The 21,344-nt window shown below is 38.5% G+C and overlaps 1 protein-coding gene across 3 annotated transcripts in view; it reads left to right on the top strand.

Annotated features, from left to right (window-relative positions):
* Positions 1–21,344, top strand: part of MAN1A2 (mannosidase alpha class 1A member 2) — a 174,281-nt gene that overhangs the window by 129,276 nt on the left and 23,661 nt on the right. For all 3 annotated transcript variants that reach the window (XM_039242727.1, XM_039242725.1, XM_039242726.1), the window contains 4 exons: positions 3,083–3,198; positions 6,176–6,395; positions 11,670–11,842; positions 15,645–15,760. In XM_039242727.1, coding sequence (XP_039098658.1) covers positions 3,083–3,198; positions 6,176–6,395; positions 11,670–11,842; positions 15,645–15,760 — 625 coding nt within the window. The remainder of the gene's footprint in view (positions 1–3,082; positions 3,199–6,175; positions 6,396–11,669; positions 11,843–15,644; positions 15,761–21,344) is intronic.

Below are 21,344 nucleotides of genomic sequence, written 5' to 3'. Positions count from 1 at the left end.
GAAAGAAATAGATGGGAGACAAAACAAAGGCAACTAAAAATCTGGGGGATAAAACCTAAAAGCTATATGAGAACATCATGGTTAAAAGTCATGGTTAAGAGGACAACTAAAGTAGAGCATGTTTTTAAGCAGTTGATTAGAGTCTAAGACAAGTCTGGGCAGCTGGTAAGATAGTAACGGTATCATTCACTGAGGGAGTCCAGGTGTTTTGACATCACCACAGAATTGAGGTAGCAATATTGATGGGGATGTTTTGTCACAGTTGTTTGGGTGTAGCTGTTATCAAACAGTTGCCAAATATAAAATTACTCCCTTCTTGGTCCCTAGCAAATAATATACCTAAAAGGCATCCCTAAATCCTGCTCTATCCTAGATGTTCATTAAATATGAGGGATTTTTCCCTGTCTACTCAATTCCATATTGTCTTAATATTCTATCTGTTATCTTTAAGGGTTTCCAGTAACCATAAAATATTTAAATCTTTTAGAATTAATTTAGCATTTATCCTCTCAACCCGTGTAAGTGTGATGAGCATTGAAAACTGTTAAAAGTTCAGTTGTGATTTTTCTCGTGCAGTCTGAAGCGTAGAATAAGGGACCATTGTACCTCTCCATGTTCCGTTCCCCTGAGTGTCTTATCTAATCCCCAGACACTTACTGTTGGAGACTCAGGGTCCTTCTAGATCTTTAGATGGAAAACAAAGGCATCATTAAGCCACCAAATCATTCTTGAAAATATGTGGCCATTTTATACAAATGGCTATTTTATGTGAACTTGACAAATCATTTAGTGATTGAAGTTAGAAAAATGGTTATCTTTGGAAGTTGGGTATTGATTGTAGGGCCACATGAGGGAGATTTTTGGAATGCTCAGAAATGCTCTGTATTTTCATCTTGGTGGTGGATCCCTGGGTGTATACATATGTACAGTTCATCATGCACACTAATGACTGATGGGAAAAAAGTGAGAAATAAGAGTATTTGAGGTGCAGGCTATTGAATGTACAAGCACGTAACTACAGTAATTAGCAGACATGTCCTTTAAAGTGACTGGTGGCACTTCCCCCCCATTTCTTACTTTCTGTATCAAAAGATGATTTAATTACATGTTACAAGTTGCATTTAGTCTAGTAATGTATAATAAGCATGCAAAGTAAAACCTAAAGGACTGCTTTCATAGACGTAATCACTCTACACAGTTGTCTTTTCATACCTTTTCTATGTGTACAATAATAATCTTTAAAAATACAAATTTTTAGCGGTATCAAACTATCTTCTGAAACTTTTCCTTACCTTAACAGCATATAATAGATCTCCTTCAGTATCAGATTACAGAGTCACCTGGTTCTGTTTAATGATTGCCTGTTCCACTACGGTATGTCTGTACTGGAATTTATGTTGCTACTTCCCTAGACGTTTGAAGTTATTTTACGTTTTTACTAATGAATATAGTGCTCTGTTGTTTTTTTTTTTACATCTATACTTGTGTGTTTGTGCAAGTAACTCCAGAAGTAGAAAACCTTAGATTTTGATAGCTACTACAAAATATACTACCAACTGCCGTCCGTTCCCAGCAACTGTAAACTATCCCTTTATCTGCCATTGGGCATTAACAATCTTTTACCACGTGGGTGGTTCAGTTGGTTAAGTGTCCAGCTTTTGATTTCAAGCTCAGGTCAGGATCTCATAGTTTGTGAGTTCGAGCCCTGTGTCAGGCTCTGTGCTGTCAGCCCAGAGCCTGCTTGGAATTCTCTCTCTCCCTCTCTCTCTGCCCCTTCCTTGCTCTCACTCTCTCTCAAAGTAAATAAACTTAAAAAAAAAATACTTTAAAAAATGTTTCCAATTAAATAGACAAAATGGAACCTCATTGTTTTAATTTGCTTTTCTCTGGTCACTGATGGAGTTGGACTTTCTTTCTTATGTTAATTATCAATTTGTGTTTTTTTTTTTTAATTGTGTGTGCTCTATAGCAGTTTTCCTTATTTAATTGTCAGAGTTCTTTGTACAGGGCATTAACCCTTACTTCTGCTCTGTATGTTGCAAATATCTGTTCCTATTCTTTTTCTTGTCTTACAGGTTCATTTATGGTAGCTTGTGCCATATGTTGTTATAAATCTTTTTCTTTGTGGCTCCTTCATTCTGTTTTGCCTTAAGATTATTCGCTAAGGAAGCGCAGCCATTTTCTTATATTTTCTTTTGGTGTACTTACAGTTTTGTGTCTTACTGTTAAATCATTAATCCACCACAAATTTATGTTTGTGAGCTAAAGATACAAATACTAATGTGCATTTCCCTCCAAGGAGTTTCACAAGCCACCCAGAGGTGTATCCTCCCCTCGCGAAAGTGAAAACCCAGTGCTGGTACTCCATGAATGATTAACGGCTCACAAAAGTGTGCTGTTTTTCTTTTCATACAGGGAAGATAGGCGTTTTTAAACAAAGCTTAAGAATGTAGGGCAGGACTTGTCAACAGTCAGGGATAAGAGTATGGTTGCCTTGGGAGTTATGATGTTGCCTTGGATAAGATTTAAAGTATAGATGGGGTAGAATAAGAATATATATATAGGACAAACACATATATTATGCAAGGTATGATTCCAAAGGAATTCTTGGGCTTTTTTTAGACTTCTTTTAATCTACTGTCTACAGCACAGAAATCACCATTAACCATCCTATAGAAAAATGGGCTCTTTTTGGTTAACCTCAGATTCAGGTATGTGTCGCATTGAGTCTTCTAGCTTGTATAGTTAAAGCCGTTACGATATGAAAGAGAATTATTTTCAGTGCTGGGAAATTTTGGTTGTGTGACAATGTACAGACTATGTGGCTGAAGGAGAAGACTCCTAAATATGTGACATACCTCACCCAGCAGAAAGAGAGTGCTGGAAAATTGGATACCCAGGCAGAGGAGATGATGAGAGTATACTTTTACTCCACTAAATTTGAAGTAGGCTGGAAGTGAGGCTGTTGATATAATTTTTAAATGATTGACCAATAATAGTCACTATAATTGAAAAAGATTATTGAATTGTCTTCTGTCTTCTCTCTCCTCCACCTCCATCCTCTCATTTCCTTCCGTTATAGATCATACGTCAGTTGGCGGGCTGGGAGACAGTTTTTATGAATACTTACTGAAAGCATGGTTGATGTCAGATAAGACAGACCACGAGGCAAGAAAAATGTACGATGATGCTATTGAGGTAATTCTCACCAGAACATTTACCTGCCTACCATTCTGAATATATGGTGTGTTTCATAGTGACCAGTGAACACCTATATGCATTTATTATCTGCCCTCACTGTAGAGTTTTAGAATTTTATTATAAAAGTCTTCTGTTGTTTCATTTATCAGGGCATTTTATTTCATTATTTTTTTCTTCTAAATATAATTTATTGTCAAGTTAGCTAACATGCAGTGGATACAGTGTACTCTTGTTTTCGGGACTAGATTCCCATGATTCATTAAAGAAATTATTGAAGAACTTAGTGTCACATATTTATGTATGAAAATTTGTTTTAATTATATTTAGTTATTGTCTACCCAGACCAGAAAAACTTCTGATGTCACATATACATTTCCATAAACTTTTCTTCTTTCAAATGACATTGAACCTGTTCATGGAAAGCCTCATGGGTAAATAATAAGGGCAAAACACTTATCTAGTACTTTCCAAGTGCCAGGTGCTATTGTAACCCCTTTAATGTATAGGAAATCAAATAATCTTTACTGTCATTTCACACATGAGGACCTTGCAGCACAAAGAGGTTAAATGATTGCTGCCGCTCCCATATCTAGTATGTGATGGAGCCTGGAACTGAACAGTCTGGCTCTGGGGCCTGCGCTTTAACCACTTTACTGTTTCATATTTACATAACCTTTTACCACATAACCTTCCACCACAGTGTCGTGGCAGTTTAGAATTGGAACAGGTTTCCACCTTGGAGGCACTTCTATGCGATACTACCAGGCAAAAACTGTGAAATAGAGAAGTGTGTGTACCCACTTAAGTTACTTGCTTTCTGATCCACTGTAACCCCATAGCCCTTCAGTGATTTTAATCAATTTTTAAAGTTACACACATATGTATTAATTTGTTACTCATTTATTTTTATTGAAGTACTGTTGACACATAGTGTTACCTTAGTTTCAGGTATAAGACATAGAGCTTTGTCAAGTGTGTACATAATGCTCTCCTCACCATAAGGGTAGTGACCACCTGTCACCATACAGTCCTATTGTCCCTGTGACTCACTCACTCCACGGCTGGAAGCCTGCATCTGACTCGAAGTTCTTCTCCCATTTTGCCCACCCTCCCACCCTCTTCTCCCCTCATCCCTCATTTTCTTCAGTTTTGTTTTCTCTCCATTTTTTTTTTTTTTCCATCAAAGCTGTTTGTGATTTTCAGAGAAACCCATTTAGGCCTTGTTGATTGCATATATATTTCATATATACTAACACCATTCTGACTGTAGTTGATGTTCAGTATTCAGAGTTATAGTTGTTTTGTTTTGAAAGTAAAGCAAAAATCTTATCCTTTTTATATCCTTACTTTTTAGGGAACTTATTTCCTGTACTTGTTTAATGCAGAGGAGTTGGCTAATACTTGGCATATAGTGTTCCTTCCATTGTGGGCAGTCAGTAAATGTTTCTCGAGTAGGGATTTATTGAGTGCCTGACGTGTAGAAAACGCGCTAGATGCCATGAGGCCCACAAAGATGAAAAACACTGCCCGTGCATTCGAAAAACTAATCTTTTCGTTTGTGCTTCAGCCTACTGTGGTTAAAAGAACAATAAAAACTTGTAAATCAAACATTTATTGACTATATGCTACACTTTATAAGTCTTGTGGGGCATAACATGACAAATAAGTTCTTAAAGTTCTGAAACAAACATCATCATTATGAAGAATACAGAATAAAGTTTTTCCAAAGCTGTTATTGAACTTGTCAGAGAGCAGTCCACAAACGTGTGTGTTAATTCTTATATTCTCTTTATTGTTAGAAAAGTGTAGTCTGAACATATGTGATCCTTTTTACCTTTTCACCAAAGAGAACTGAATTAATGAAATATCTTATACTTTTCCATAGAAGTATCTCTAAAGGTAGAGAATTAATTAATACCCCCTCTCGGCAAAGCCTGAGAACATAGTCCAAAGGGAAGAAAATCTCTTAAAAATCTCATTTTTTTAAATGTTTATTTATTTTTGAGAGAAAGAGGGAGAGTGAGACAGCGAGCAGGGAAGGGGCAGAGAGACACACACACACAAAATCCAGAGCAGGCCCCAGGCTCTGAGCTGTGAGCACAGAGTCCAACGTGGGGCTCGAACCCACGAACCGTGAGATCATGACCTGATTGAGCTGAAGCCGGATACCCAACTGACTAAAGTACCCAGATGCCCCCAAAAATCTCATTTTTAAAATTAAATGTGATTGTTGGGCTCTACTTTGTGTTACATTCAAATTTAATATAAAATATTTCTCTTGCCTTCCCTACATCTGTTGAGTAAATCAACATTCCAGGAGGATGGACTGTGTTTGTTGCTTGGCCTCTCATAGCCATGGCGCAACACCCAAAATCAGTGCCTGAGTTTGCAAAGTAAGGGGCTGAGGAATTAAGTCTGAACCTTTAACTAGTTTTGTAAGCTTTATAACTTATGCCGCACCTAATAGTGCCTTCTTAAAGTACTTTGACAAGAGGTATAGTTACATGGAAGAGGAGAAACCATTTTAACTATCAAAATCATATTTTTAGATTAATTTAGATATTCTTCCTCTTCAGTTTTATTGTATGAAATAGAAAATAAATTGGTAGTCTTTTGGGTTATGACCTGTCATGTAACTATATTAATTTATTTCTATTCGTGATCTCAGTCGATTATTATGAATTCCATTTAGCTCAAGAAGAAAAAACCTGTAATACAGGTGGTGTGTCAAAAGGTCGTCTTGAGGCCAGTCTTCCCTCTTCCACCTTGTGTTTGTTATTCGTTCAAGGTTATGTGCAGCTTCTTTACTCTCCAAAAAAAACGCTCATACTGTAAATTAACTCTTCTGGTTTGGGAGAGTTAACAGTTTGTAGAATATCATCTCCCCAAGGTTTTATGATAAGTGGAAGGATGTAGTAAGTTTGCACACTAACACTTTGCTTCTAAAATTTTAAACTTCTACTCTTTTCTGTAGGCTATAGAGAAACATCTAATTAAGAAGTCCCGAGGAGGTCTCACCTTTATTGGAGAGTGGAAAAATGGGCACTTGGAAAAGAAGATGGGGCATCTGGCCTGTTTTGCTGGGGGAATGTTTGCACTAGGAGCAGATGGTTCCAGAATGGACAGAGCTGGTCATTACTTAGAGCTGGGGGCAGAGATCGCACGTACATGTCATGAGTCCTATGATAGAACCGGTAAGACTATTAATAACACTAACTACTTAGACTAAAATAACCTCTAAGTTAAAAGTGTGTCCAGGAATTAGAAGGGGAATATATGGGCATTTTTCACTTTAAAATAGGTTACTCTAACACAGTAAATCGTTTTCTTAAGACCTTGAATTTTAATTCTGAAAATGTATTCCTGCATCATTTTCTCAAACTCTTCTGAATTCTTAAAAAAGATTTTGAAGAAATTGTTTTACTAACAAGAAGCAGGGCCGGAGGGGATGAATGGGATGACATTATGTAGTATAGTAGGAATCCATTTTAGCCATCATTTCAGCTTCTGTAAGACAGGTTATTTCAGAAACACAAACCCTGATTTAGTTACTGGCTTGTCTGTTCTCTTGTGAAAATAAGGATAACCAAAAGATAATAGTGGTTATTTGAATGTAAAATTGATATCTAGGTAACTAGTAGTGTCTTAGTCAATTCACCAGTAGTTTTTGAGTTGATTGTGCCTTTAACTAAAAAGATCCTCTGTGTTGCTTTAGGCAAATATGTAATATTTTGGGGCTTCAGTGTCCTTACCTGAAAAACGAGTTGATTCTCAGTGGTGAAAAAAATTCGTTCTTGGGGGTAAAAAAAAACAACAACAACTATTTTTTGGTAAAGAATAGATATATACATACAGTCATAGGTAGATAAACAGTGTATATTTATTAAAATTTCATGGAGAGAGAAGGCAATTAGGTTATTTATTTTTTCATTAAAAATTGTTTTTAATGTTTATTTTTGAGAGAGAGAGAGCAGGGGAGGGCCAGAGAGAGGGAGACACAGAATCCAAAGCAGGCTCCAGGCTCTGAGTTGTCAGCACAGAGCCCGATGTGGGGCTCGAATCCATAAGCCATGAGATCATGACCTGAACCAAAGTCAGACGTTTAACTGACTGAGCCACCCAGGCGCCCCAACAATTAGGTTTTTTTTAAAAAGTCTGAAAAAGGATTGAGAAATACTGAAGTAGACCTTCCAGAATTTTTTTCTGGTTTTAAAAATGTGTTTCTATATGAAATAATGGATAATGAGTTCCCAGAAAAAGTAAAAACTAGTAATTTCTATTTGTGATTTCAAAAATTGAATTGCTTTTATTAAATATCTGAATTTCCATTTTAAGGTTACTGTGCCATCAGGTACCATGACGCAGATATGACTGGCTTAAAATTTATCCTAGTTTTATTTTAGTTTATAAGTCTATCAGGTTGTTTCTATATAATGAGGAATTGAACTTAATGGTGAAATTGACCATTCAGTTCCCTCACTAAGTCAAGGATTCCATTTCTTGACAAAATACAACTAAGTCAAAAGGATATTGAAGTAGAAGTTATTTTAAGGTTGCTTTAGTGTTGGTATGTAGTACATAGAAAGTTGGTGATCCAGGTTATAAATAGAAGCTAAATTATACTGTGTTAATGATACAGCGTATCAAATATATATCTAAAATACAGCTGAAATTAGTAAAACATTGAGGACCACTGTGGATATTCAGTGTCTGTACCAAGACCCATGATAATAAGACTTGTTTTGCAGATTTTGACCACAAATCAAATAATAGATATAAAATAGTAGGATTTCATACAGCAAATGTAAAAAATGTGATGTGCTATAATTATTAATCACTCACTCCATTAAACATGGTGCTCCTATTATGTGCTAGGCATTATGCTAGGTGCTTACAGGTAGAATTGTGAGTAAGACTATCCCTTGCCTTTGATAAATCCATAGAACACCAGATTGTGTCAATTTTGTAATAACATTGCTGGTGCTGATTTGAAATAATGTGATATCCTAGAGAGAAAATGTGGCCTAGCATTCAAAAGTCCCATGTGCTGCTGTTTATTATCTATGAACCTTAGTTAGGCAGGTATTTTAACCTGCCCAAGTCTCAGGTGCTCCATCTGCAAAAAATGGGGATAATAACACCTGTCCTGTCTTCCTCAGAATGTTCTTGTGAGATTAGAGATTTTAAGCAATCCAGTCTCCGGTCGTTGCTGTCCCTTGTTCTGATTGTCATTCTCATGTTGCGAGTCAGGGACCCTGTGACCCTCTTTGCCATGGTATGCCCAGAAAGATTACTCTTTGTTTGTGTCCTGTATTTCCAGGTCTTTTACAGTTTTTACTTATCTTTAATCTCAGGTTAGATCCTTCAGTTAAAAGGTACAGTTCTAGTGTTGCTTCCTTCCCACTTGGTTATTATATCTTCCTTCTGTGTTTTGCCATAACTGTGCTATAATTTTTGGCCACCTTGTTTAAAAATACCTGTTCACTTCTTAGTAGGTATTTCAGCTACATTCATACAATAATTACTTTGGAATTTCACTTTCATTTGTTGGTTGGAATTAGAATTAACGTTAATCCAGAGTTTGGTAATCGCGTATTCTGTCTTGTTGATGAGCATAGCCGCCTAATAATTTAGACAGGTTTGTAGGAAGCCTTGCTCAGTCTGTACAGGAAACTGAGTGCTGCTTAGCGTGGTTGCAGACATTATTGTATCTCCACAGAAGCTGACATTGTTACAGCTTATTCTGAGGTATAATGCAGAATTGGTGCCAAATAAGATGGTAGACTTCCAAAATATCATACTATTCTTTCTTTATCTAGGTTTCTAGATTTTAAAAAAAATTATTGAACATCAATAAAATGACTATTATTTAACTTCTTATGGAGGTTGAGTAAGGTGTTCCCTAGATCATGTACTGTCTCGTTTGGGGAGAAATTTTAATGTTTAGATACATCTAACATATCCGGTGGAAAAGAAACCCACTGGACATGGAGTTTTAGACATACTTTAAGAGTTTCTCCAACTATTCTTTTCCTTAAAAGGAAATTAATGGAGGGAAATAGTTTAAGTTCTTCCCTTATTATTAACCTTCTCAAACTATAGTCAAATTGCCTGTCCCAGAATATTCCTCATGCTTTTTTATCTTTGGTTGACCTGAATATGCTTATTTTTCCCAAGATCTCTATGGATTCTACATATCTGGAAAAATCGTATGACTTGCAAACTAATCTATGCCTTCTTTAAATGTACTTTATATTGTCTCACTATTGACCTTTGTCACATTTGATATTTTACTTCCATTTTTTAAAAATTTTTGTGCTGGTCTCTTTCCTTTGCCTACATTAGATGATTTTTGCACCCTCTTAGAGTTCTTTTTGTACCCAGGTACTTAATTATTTATGGTTTCAACTCCATTTTTTATCAGAAATGAAATATCAAATATAAATGGGAAATTTAAGGTAGAAAATAGAAATTAAACACAAGACAGATTGTTAGGAAATTATCTTTTGCATTTCGTAAACAAAAGAGCACCTAAGAAATGACCCTAGAAACATGAAAAACAGTGATTTGATCAGCCTGATGGATGTAATATGTATATGATTTAGGCTTATATATTTTTACTTACCAACCCTCACAAAACAGGTATGTTATCTTTCTGGCGTGTTTTATTCATGAAGTTATGAGTGACCAATAATTGAGACATAATTTTTAGTGAGAAGTTAAAAATATTAGTCCGTACAGCCAGTTTCTACCTCAAATTCAGGCGATATTCTCCTTACAGAAGTTATCTAATTTAAAGTTACCCTTAAGATTAACATTTAAAAATTCCATATGATCAGTTCTTAGCACCCAGTCTTTGGGAAAGGAAAGACCTAAGAATTTCAGATCAAATGACTTCCGGTACTTTTTTATTAGATTGGCATCATTCCAGTGCTTAGGATGTTTGACTTTTATAGTCATTTTAAAAGCATTTATTAAAATGCCAAATCACATTTGATCATATGCTGACCTTGTCAATAGCTGGATAGAAGTTCTCTGACAAAAAATATTGATGATTTGGTGGTTAATCCTAATCTCAGATCCCACTGAGGAGCTGGTCAAAGCTTTATTTGCACACACACAAAGGTTTGCAACTTCAGAGGCTTCTCAGAGACCATGCTGTCTTCTTCTCTCAGAGCCAGCCAGACATAGAGCTCCTGACCCTCAGGCTGAAGTCCTGTGCTCGAGTTCTACTTTAGTTCTCTAAGACATAGCAGTACATTCTTCTGGATCACATGTTTTGCTTTCAGTACAGTTATCTACCATTGGTACAGTGTTTTTCAGTTTTGTGTTTTCTCTTGGGAGTGGTGGGTGGTGAGAAAGACCTTATTTTTTTTCACGTTTGTATGTGATTATTTAGAGCTTATGTCGTCTCCCTTGTAATGCTGAGATCTTGCCACAGTGACACGTGTCAGGACAGCAGCTGTAGCATGATTCTGTTCATGGTCCGCCAGCATTATCATTCTTCTTTTACCTGTACTCTTCTGAGAAAGTGTAAACATGTCCAGCATTGTTTGAAAGAGACGAGAGACCTTGAAACTGTTTGCCACCAATAAAGGGAAAGAAGAATGACAGCTGAGAGTGGTAACTGTGTGTGACTCCAAGATCCCAACGGAAGATGGTGTTATATTGGCCAGTTAGGTGCTAGGTGAGATTTGAAAGAGGCTATGAAAAAGGCTTCCATGTAGTGCTGTATTCCAGCCCGAATGGAACTCATATCATTCACAGAATAGTATGTAGTGTTGAGATATATGCGTAATGGCCCTATTTTATTTGAACTGAAATATGAGCACCACTGATGAAATTCTTGGTGATTAGCAATTTGAATCTCTTTCTTGCTATATATACAGAGGTTATAGGATAAAAGAGTTTATTTTTAAAACTGGTTTAAGTTTTAAAATACATTGCACTTTGTGTACTATTGGATACTTGAAAAAGAAGAGTATGTAACCTGCATCTAAGTCTAATTCAAGATCTGAGCTCTACAATGCTTTCTTATATGTGTGTTATATTAAAAGGATTTTTAAATTGTCTTGACTTTTAAAAAAATAGTTCTGCACAGTGCAGTTATCCGTCTCATTTTATTTTGCAACAAAACAGATTATGTAATGTGCTTATGTCTAGCCTCGAATTTCTTTCCAGAGGATTACTGGGCTTCTGTCAGAATAGTTAGATTTAGCAGTATGCCGATGAACGTTCTGTATGAGAAATACTTCGTGTCAGGATAATAGGAATATTTCTAAGTCTATTCTAAGAAAACCAAATGTGGAACTTTTAAAGTCACCGATTTTGCCAAACAGCAAGAATAAAAATAAAGCAGAATGAAAATAACTGTACATTATACCCCGTGTTTTCAGGGGAGAAAGAATCCCTGGCGAACAAACACCAATGGTTTATTGTGCTCATTTCTCTCTTTTGTCACGTTACAGCATTAAAGCTGGGTCCTGAGTCATTCAAGTTTGACGGTGCGGTAGAGGCTGTGGCGGTCCGGCAGGCTGAAAAGTATTACATCCTCCGTCCAGAAGTAATTGAAACCTATTGGTATCTATGGCGATTCACGCACGATCCAAGATACAGGCAGTGGGGCTGGGAAGCAGCACTGGTAAATACGCCAATTTTCATTTCACGTGCTGGAGCGTTAAGTCGGGCTTTCCCATCGTGCTGTCCGTGTCACCTCGTGTTCAGTAGCTGTAGTGTGACTGTCACTTATGTGCTGGAAACAGTCTGTTGCTCGATTTCGAAGTTTCTTAAGCAGTAGAAGTGAACCTTAGAATCCAGTTCAGTTCCTGATTAAATCGATTTTGCTCCTGGTGTTCACTATTACTCTTCTTGAATAACTATAAAATGTCATTTGAAAGACATTATGGGTTTCAGTATGATTGTGTAGTTTCTATACTTGCCAATTAATGCTTAACCTCTGGGGGAAAAAAATATCATCGTAAAACTGCCCAGACTCTCAGCCTGGGTAGATGGCCCTCTGTTCATGTCAGCTTGTGTTCCAAGTACTTTCTGTAGTGGACCACCAAATGAAGAATTGGGGAGTTGTTAAAATTTTTCTAGGTTGAAAGTCCATTTATTCAGGAGGAAATTTTAATGGTTAGTAAGTAAAGGAAGCAAGTGGTTTATTCTTAAAAAATACTAGCCTTTCAGAGAACACTGTGGCTATCAGTACCTGGAGAGAAAGAAAAAAAATATTAGTCTTCTCATGAAAGTGTAGTTTATCCCAGGAGTGAAGGAGGGTTTATTGTCTGAGCTATACTAATTAGGATAAATAGCACTAATTATGATGAATACGCAGCCTCGCCTATGACATTGTAGGTGAGAGAAATAGCGTTAGCAACTTGCTTGGGTAAGAATGTGCAAGGTAGGTTTTAGGGCAGAATGTAGGCCAGTTTATGTGAAAAGAAGGTTTCGCAGCGGCCACCAGAGGGAGTGAGGTTTGGAGCCATTGCATAGACGGCCCTACAGGCCAGATGGAGGGACGTGTACTTTCTTCAGGAAGAACACCCACACATGCACTCCCAAACAGACCCCTCTCCCAGTTACTGCATAAGCATTCCTCACACAGGAGGTGGAGGTAGGAAGTCCTCTGACTGTCGAACCAGCCTGCCAGATCTGGGTTTTCCTCACCAGGCCCTGCCTACCAAGACTGACTGGCTGGAAGGGTCTGTTCTGGGACTGTTGAACGTTTTTCAAAGGGAAGGGGGCCACTGAAGGCTTTTTAGTGGGAAGTAACCAGGCAAAGGCTCTGATTACAAGCTGCGAATGGCTGGATTTGGGAGACCGTGGCCGGTGCTCGAGGAACAGTGTGATAATGACTTGAACCACAGTGAGAGCACCTGCGTCATTTGTCCTTCACACCTGGATAGTCCTTGTGGAGCTTAACGAAAAGGATATTAATGGAGACAAGGTGGTTATGTCGAACAGGAAGTGATGCCACATTTGTTGATGCTGCTTTTCTCTGGCCTCTTGGTTCCAGAGTTGGGAACGTAATTGCTAGTGGAATTCTCTGTATGGAGTCCCGCCACAGTTGGGAAGACAACCACACTGCTGCCACAGTGGTTCAAGACTAGGACACACCCACACACACACTTGTGTTGATAGCAATGGCTTACTAACACTTATGTACAGTAAGCAATATTTTTTGTACAAGAAATAAGTAAAGTAACCCTGCAGTAAGTCTGACTTGAATGTCTCCTAATGTTTAATGATGCTTATTCAGAGGAAAAAGAAAGATCTGTCTGAATCATGGGGCAGTAATGGGGTGGGGAGCGGGGGCAGGTGGAAGAAACATGTCCGCTCAGTGAGAAACCCTGTAGAATAACCTCTCCTTTCCCTAAGGGCCTCTATTCCTGTGCACCTTCCTAACTACGGCCCTACTCTTTCTGTTAAGAAGAGGTTCCATGAGCTCAGGCTTTAACCCAAATCTGGCTTGATTTATAGGAGTAGAATTTTGTTTTTATAGTCTAGGTAGACACACATACTCCAAAAACAGAGAACAAGAACTGAAATAATTACACTTTAAATTCAAGTTTCAGAAGTATGCCATGATGAGGAAAAGGGGGACAGACAAAGACAAAAGAGGAGGGAATCACATCTTAAATGGAAGTTGCTTCCCTGTCACTGGCCACCCTGCTGGGTGTGAAGAAGGTCAAGGGAAGACAGGCCGAGAGACCAAAGAATGGTATCCTCTGTAACTTTAGCTATTCCACTCACATCTTCAAGCTTCCAAACTTGAATATAGTTGCATGAAAACTTGCCTTCAAGAAGTGACTCTAAATGGCTTCAAGATGAGTCCTCCCTCCCTGCTACTTTCTCAGGTTCCCTAAACTGCTCTGATAGCTTTCTGGTGGTAAAGATACATGACTGTGGCGCAGAACGTTGCATCTAAAAACTCTTGAATTGAAAGTACGTTTAAAATATTTAGATGGAGGAGAGCGCCGAACTCCTCCATAAGAAGACTTTTAAAACCCAGCTATCATCAAAATGGAATTGTATAAAAATGAACAGCTTGATTAAATAAAGACTTTCAGTGTTAATTAGCTTTTCATCAGAAAGGAGGAAGACCAGAAGAAGAAAAAAAAATTAGTAAAACTAGGGAAAAAAAGCCACGGCAGTAATGATTAAGTAACTTTACCTTCATTAGACAGTATCTCAGGGTTAGTTAGATCTCAGGGTTAGTTAGAGAAAGAAAACCATGTATAATCCAGTTTCTCATGAATGGCTTAATTTCAGAGTATGATGCACACCTGCATAAGCAGGATATTTGGTTGCTTTAGATTAAAGACAGGGTTTTGAGGGGTGTCCAGGGGGGCTCAGTCGGTTAAGCGTCTGACTCTTGATTTCGGCTCAGGTCATGATCTCACGGTTCGTAAGATCGAGTCCTGTGACGGCACAGAGCCTACTTGGATTCTCTCTCTCCCCCTCTCTCTCTGCCCCCCTCCTCACACTTGTGTGTGCTCTCTCGCTTGCTCTCTCAAAATAAATAAACTTGTTAAGAAAACAGGGTTTTGAATGGGGTTTCCCCCTCTCAACATAAACTTTAAGAAAAACAGGGTTTTGAATGGATTCCATGTGATTGAGTATATTTTATTTAGACATGTTCAAAAGATGCAAGAAGAGAGAGAAATTAAGAGTTTCGGCTCTGAGTTGGACAATAAAGCACAGTGGTTAACAATAAACAGTGAAGCAACTCACTCTTTGCCTCAGTTTTCCCATCTAGTGGAGCCGACTACAACAACCTCATGGGTTGCTGGAGATTTCAGTGTTAATACATGTGAAGCTCTTCGAAGAACCTTGGCGTGTAGCAAATATTTCCTCATGGTTAGCTCTTAAAATTGTAATTATTACTGTAATAGGCATGTGGGCGTCTACTTCCTGCCACTTGGTAGCATCTGTAATGCCTAACTCCTAGGGTTATAATTCAGTGTCTGTCACATAGTATGTCTGCAGTCGGTACCACCGCATCGCTTATTACTGTGGAGAGCACAGCTCTCTCTTAAAGCATGTTTTGGGCTCTTTATCCTTAGAAGTGAAAAAGTTTCCTTCAAAGTTTTTAATTCAAACCAACCAACCTTGATTTGTTAGAATAAATGAGGTTTTTATATGCAATCAGACAGGTCTCTAATTCAGTGTGAATAGCCTAAATTTTGACTTTCCTCAGTTACGAAAATAATAAGGTGTTTTTAAAAGATTAAAGAGTTTTGGAGAGGGAGAAGTTCCACAGGAAACATATACTTCCGTTAAATTTTCCATCGCGAGAGTATTTCCATTCAGCAATAAACCTTATTCTTAACCTGTCAGATTCTCACATAGATCTTTGTGAACCTTTGACTGTGGTTCCTTCACTTGTCCTCAAAACTTAGTTCCGTGGAATCGATTCCCTGGTCTGGTCTCTTCCCCAGGCTATTGAGAAGTATTGCCGCGTGAGTGGCGGGTTCTCCGGGGTGAAGGACGTGTACTCCTCGACGCCGACCCACGACGACGTACAGCAGAGCTTCTTTCTCGCGGAGACGCTGAAGTGAGTAGATGCCTCTCCACATTCTCTCTTTATTGTTGGCAGGTGTCACCGCATGGTCACTGCGGGGGGAATTATGGCTGGTGGTCTGTGACGCCAGACTTTATTACCAATGTCTTTTTATGGAATTGGGGCTTAGATTTTTAGCTGCATCTCAAGAAGAATGACTTAAACTCTGAGGTAGATATTTTGTCCAATAAGAGTTTAGTACCTCCGTTTTGTCCTGGGCTCTGTGAGGAGCAGTAGAATCGCCCAGAAGACTCCTGAAACCCTAAGTAACTGGGCCAGCACTGCACAGTTGCTGGTTTGGGAGATCTCGCGCAGAACCTAAGAATCTGCATTTCTGTCCAACTCCCAGCTCCTGCTGGTCCTGCGCCCTGGGACCGCACCTGGACTCCCTGCTCCCGCCAATGAAATCTGTTAAGAATAATCATGGAGTTTTGATGGTACTAGAGGCCCTATGATCACAGTCATCCCTCCTCTCTGTAAGGGTTCCTGTAAAGATGCACATAAAAGGAACAATGGGAACGAAAGAGCACTGTTATTTGGGCTTGGACTCAGAACTCCAGGCAGCGCTCTATAAACTGACCTGGGAGAAGGTGGAGACCTTAAATGTGTCCACTTCCCTAAGGATCTACAAGTAAATCTCTTTTGATACCCTGTCTTAAATTTCCTCTTTCTGTCTCCTGTCTGTCTGTACCTGAGTGCCTCGTAGGCTGTCACTTCATTGTTCAAAAACAAGTTTGTTTCCAGGCATTGTTCAGATTAATTGTGGATGTATCAGTAGCCAGAAAGGACAAAAGTCCCTGGCCTCCTGGATTGTGCACTCTAGTCTACGAGCTCTTGAATGGGGACATTATAATTGAAACGTACCCGTCTCTGACTGTTTCTTATCTCAAGTGGCCATCTTCTTCCGGGTTTTCCTTTATTATCCCAGTACTCTTTATTTTCCCATCTTTTCAGCATATACATTATGAAGTTACTTCTTTGTTCTCTAATATATCATTAAGGCTTTATGATTCCTGTTACATCGTTTCTTTATTTTGCCCCCTCCTTTCCATACCTGTGACTGATTGTAACCCAAACCCTTATTGCTGCTGATGGTTTAGAACGTCTCTTCCATAGCTAGTCCCCGGCCTCTGGTGGCTCTGTGTTGGATCTACCCTCCGTGGTTAGGCTGGGACCGTGTGAAAGAGCGCACTGGGTGGGAAGGTGGAACCATGGCAGCTGGAGTTAACACATTTGCTGTAAGCTGCAGAGCGTGTCACAATAAAATTTCCTTGCTTTCAGTTTTCATATCCATAAACTGCGGAATTTAGCTCAGATTCTTTAAGACCTCTTATTATTTATTGTTTAGACCAGGAGAATTGTAAGGATGGCACAGTGACTACTCATGTGTCCTTTACCTAGATTTACCTGTTGGGAATTTTTGCCATATTCCTCTGCCCCCGTGTATGAATGTGTCCATATACACATTCACGGTTCTATTTATTTTTGAAAATTAATTTATTTGCAGTGTAATTTGAGAGTTCCTCTCCAGCATTCTGATACTTACCTAACACAAGAGTTTGCCAGAAAAGGGAACGATTCTGCGTCATCGCAGTATGATTACCACATGTGTGAACCTTAACATTCATACAACACTGCTGTGTGATAATGTGGTCCATTTTCAGATTTCTCAGTTGTTCTGATAATGTACTCACAGCTATTTATTTGTCTTTATTAAAGTTTATTTATTTACTTTGAGAAAGAGCATGTGTGAGAGTGGGGGAGGGGCAGAGAGAGAGGGAGAGAGAGAATCCCAAGCAGGTTCTGTGCTAACAGCTTGTGAGATCATGACCTGAGCCAAAATCAAGAGTTGGACATTTAACTGACTGAGCCACCAATCAAGAGTTGGACATTTAACTGACTGAGCCACCAACGCACCTCTACAACTATTTATTTTTAACCCCAGTCCAGGATCCAGTAAAGGATCATTTGTTGCATTTGATTGTCACATCTTTTAGTTTTCTTTAACTTGGAGCAAAGTTCTGTTTGGCTTCTGTCTTTTATGACCTTGACATAAGTATTCAAGCTAGTTGCTCTGGAGAATGTCCCTCAGTTTAGATAGTTATGATTGTTTTCTCTTGATCAGATTTGGGTTAACATGTTTTTGGCATGAATATTATATATATGATGTGTGCATATTGCATCCTATGAAGAGACACATGATAGCAGGTTAGCCGTTATTGGTGCTTCTAAGTTTGGTCATAAGGTTAGATTTGATTAGAAGGTCATATAAAGAATCTTTTCTCTTTTTGTAAGTGATAAGTGATCTGTGGAGTGCTAACTCAAACTGGGTTAGTGTTCTTTCATCAACAGTCTTTGCCTCAGTGTTACTAGCATCTTGCTCAATGAACTGTTATTGTAATAGGGGTAAAATGCTTATTTTGAGGCTTCTTCCAGTCTTAAAAAGAAATTACTTGATTTTCAACATATGTAACCCATTTTCTTCGTGTCACTCTCCTCCTCAAATGCTACAGTGATTCCTTCATCTCTAGCTTCATTTTTCATTTCTTTTACTATAGATTCTATCCTTAAATCAACCTAACTTGTAGCCATATATATATATACACATACGTATATATTCCTTTGCATTCCATTGTCTAGTTTGTATTTTATTGGCTTTGATGGGAAGGCCTTTACCATTTCTATCAATTAGTGCCCCTCTCTTATTTCTAGATTGAGCTCAGATCTTACCTCTTGCAGATTGGCTTTCATAATTCTCAAATTCCTCTTCAGTGTCTCAATTAGTACATGGGATTGGGCTGCAAATATGTGGCATGCTGCCTCTCTATTCCAGTATGTGTATGGAATATTACCAGCTGACCTTGGTACATTCCACTGCCAAGTTCAGGAAGAATCCGTCTCAGCACAGCACTCTAGGTAACCAGTTACATATACATATATATGTAATTGCCACAATACTCACTTTCAGAAAAACACATACACATTTTTGGACAAATTAAAGTGAAAAGGGTAAGACAAGAACAATCATTCAGGTAATTATGACAAAGTCTAGGCTATAAAATTATCACAGTTGAGTACTGCGTAACCACTGAGCCTCCTGGTAGCAAAAAGGAAGCATCTTGCTCAGTGTCATTTTCATCTTTGTGAGTTGGGAGAATGTATGACTTTGACAGATGAGACAGATTTTTTCTTACTGCCAAATTTTAAGATGACCTGATTTGATAGCTTTTTATTAAATACTGAGCTATTAGATGAACAACATAAAAATGCCCTTTTTAAAAGTAAAAACAAAACAAAACAGTGGAATCCTGGCAGTTTTATATGATTCAACCTAGTACATAATGACAGATATCTTCCAACAGTGACGTTTGTAGAAGACAGAACTCTTCATGTGGCTTATTCTTTATCAAAGCTGATGGCATAATATAGAATGCATTTGAATCAAGACATTTTTGTGAAGACTAATGTACTTGTAGGTTTATATTTTTCTTACTATTAAGATAGAGCTTAAACCTCTATAGGAGAATGAAGATTAGTATGACTTCATAGATTTTTCTCAAATACCAATTAATTTCAACAGGCTTTTGTCAGAAACTGAGTAACTGTTAACTGAAGACTGTATATTCTATCAAGTGGTTCATATTTATTATCCATTCATTAAAGGGCAGTAATCCATGTGTTTTAGCTACCAGAGATGGCAACTGATTGGCTTGGCAGTGGCAGAGTTAGATGTAAAATCCTGTGTTCTTGACCTAGTAGAGGGCTAGTTTACCTTTTACATATACTTGGACTATAGCTACAGCTAGAAATTTTTCTCCAGAAGGTAAGATGCTGTGTCCTCTGTTGCTTTTGTTTCCTTCGGTAGTTACCAGTATGTTCATTTCTGTAGCATTCATACTGATGGTGTAATAAAAACTATGTAATGAGTAAGGTCTGAGATAGATTCCTTCAAAGCCTCTTTCCTTAAAACTCTTACATTCTACAGAGGAAATAAAACATGCAGATTGGCAAAAAATCTTAAATATAGTTAAGTGTATAAGAGAAATATTAATAAAGTGAGCAGTCTTCAGAGGAGGAAGAGTTTACTTTATGTAGAAAGCATAAAGGAAGACTTCATGGAAGTGGTGGCATTTAAACCAGACTTGAAGGCAAAGGGTAGAGTAGGATGAATTAGTATTCGAGAAATAGCTATAAGGCAGACAGTGAAATACAAAGGAAGAGATACAAGCACTCTAGAGGGAATAATTGACAAGTGCTAGTATCTCACAGACATAGGGAGGTTCAGAAAGATGGAAGAGTAAGAGATAACATTTCAGTTTTCAGTGTGGGTAACTGTAAGGATTCTGACACCAAGTTGCAAGAAGAAATAGATTTTCAGAAAGGATAATGAGTTACTTTTGACATATGTTCCCAAAAGGCATTTGCAAATATAGATATGGAGCTCAGAATACAAGTGCAGGAAGATTTGGAGGATAAAGAGAAAAGAAAGCCTGTATCTGATCCTTTGAAGATGCCTACAGGTAACAAAGGAGGCGCTTCTGTTAGCTTGGCAGAGTGAACCCTTGATTTATCCTCCACTCTCTCATGAAAGCCATTGAAATGACTATAGAGGCTAGAGAAGGTGCAAAGGACAAGGACAAAAAGAATGAGAAATCAACAGCACACGAGATGTCAGCAGCTTTTTAGAAGAAGGAAAACAGAAAGCTAAGTACCTGCATCTGGAGAATTTAATTGGAAGCAAACTGGTGAGTGCTCCAGAACTTGGGAAAGACCCAGGACTCTAGCGTGCATGGTCGGATTGAAAACTGTACAATTTTTAAGTAAGTTTATAGAAGGAGTAGCTAGACCCCAAATTCCACCCCTGCCTCATCTCATCTTTACCACAAATGAAACCGGAGACATCTTGTGTGAAGAGGTCAGATTCTGGAGGCTGCAGACTTGCAGGGATGCCAGGCGGAGCTAAACCTAGTAGACAGGAGATTGGAGGGTTCCTTTCCGGGAAAATAGATTTGCCTGCAGAAGGAAAACTAGAGATACTGCTACGTGAGGTTCCCCAGCAAAATGGCCATTTCCTCCCCCGTTCCCCGTGCTGCAGCAACCAGGAAATGCCAGCAGGCCTGCAGCTTCTCATCAGCATCTGGGGCCAGTGGGCGGTATGGACTTAGAAATATTTGTCGAAATAGATGCATGAGATACGTGCATGTTATGTATGTGTGTTATACTTGAGGTTTTTAAAGTTTGTTTAAAAACCAAAATATGAATACAAGGTAGTTCAAAAAAAAATCCCAAAACCGAAGGACAGGAGTTTGCAGATTGAAAGCAGCCATCAAGGTTCCAGTACAGTGGATGGAAATAGACCCGCACCAGGGCACAAGGCCGTAGTCAGAATGCCTGGCCGTAAAGGACGGATCCAACAGCTTCCAAAGAGAGGGGGAGACAAAGTCTGAGAAAAATCATCTGACTTCAGACTTCTCAAGAACAACAGTGAAAGCTAGAAGCAGTGGAGTGGTTCATTCAGTTACTGTCTTGGAGGATATGTGCTGTCAACACTGAGTATAAACCTGAAAAGAAGACCTGA

This window comes from Hyaena hyaena, unplaced genomic scaffold (assembly GCF_003009895.1).
Source record: "Hyaena hyaena isolate Hyena2069 unplaced genomic scaffold, ASM300989v1 scaffold_217, whole genome shotgun sequence".
Classification (NCBI taxonomy): domain Eukaryota; kingdom Metazoa; phylum Chordata; class Mammalia; order Carnivora; family Hyaenidae; genus Hyaena; species Hyaena hyaena.
The sequence above is the reverse complement of the archived record's forward strand: the minus strand, read 5'-3'. Positions and strand labels throughout refer to the sequence as shown.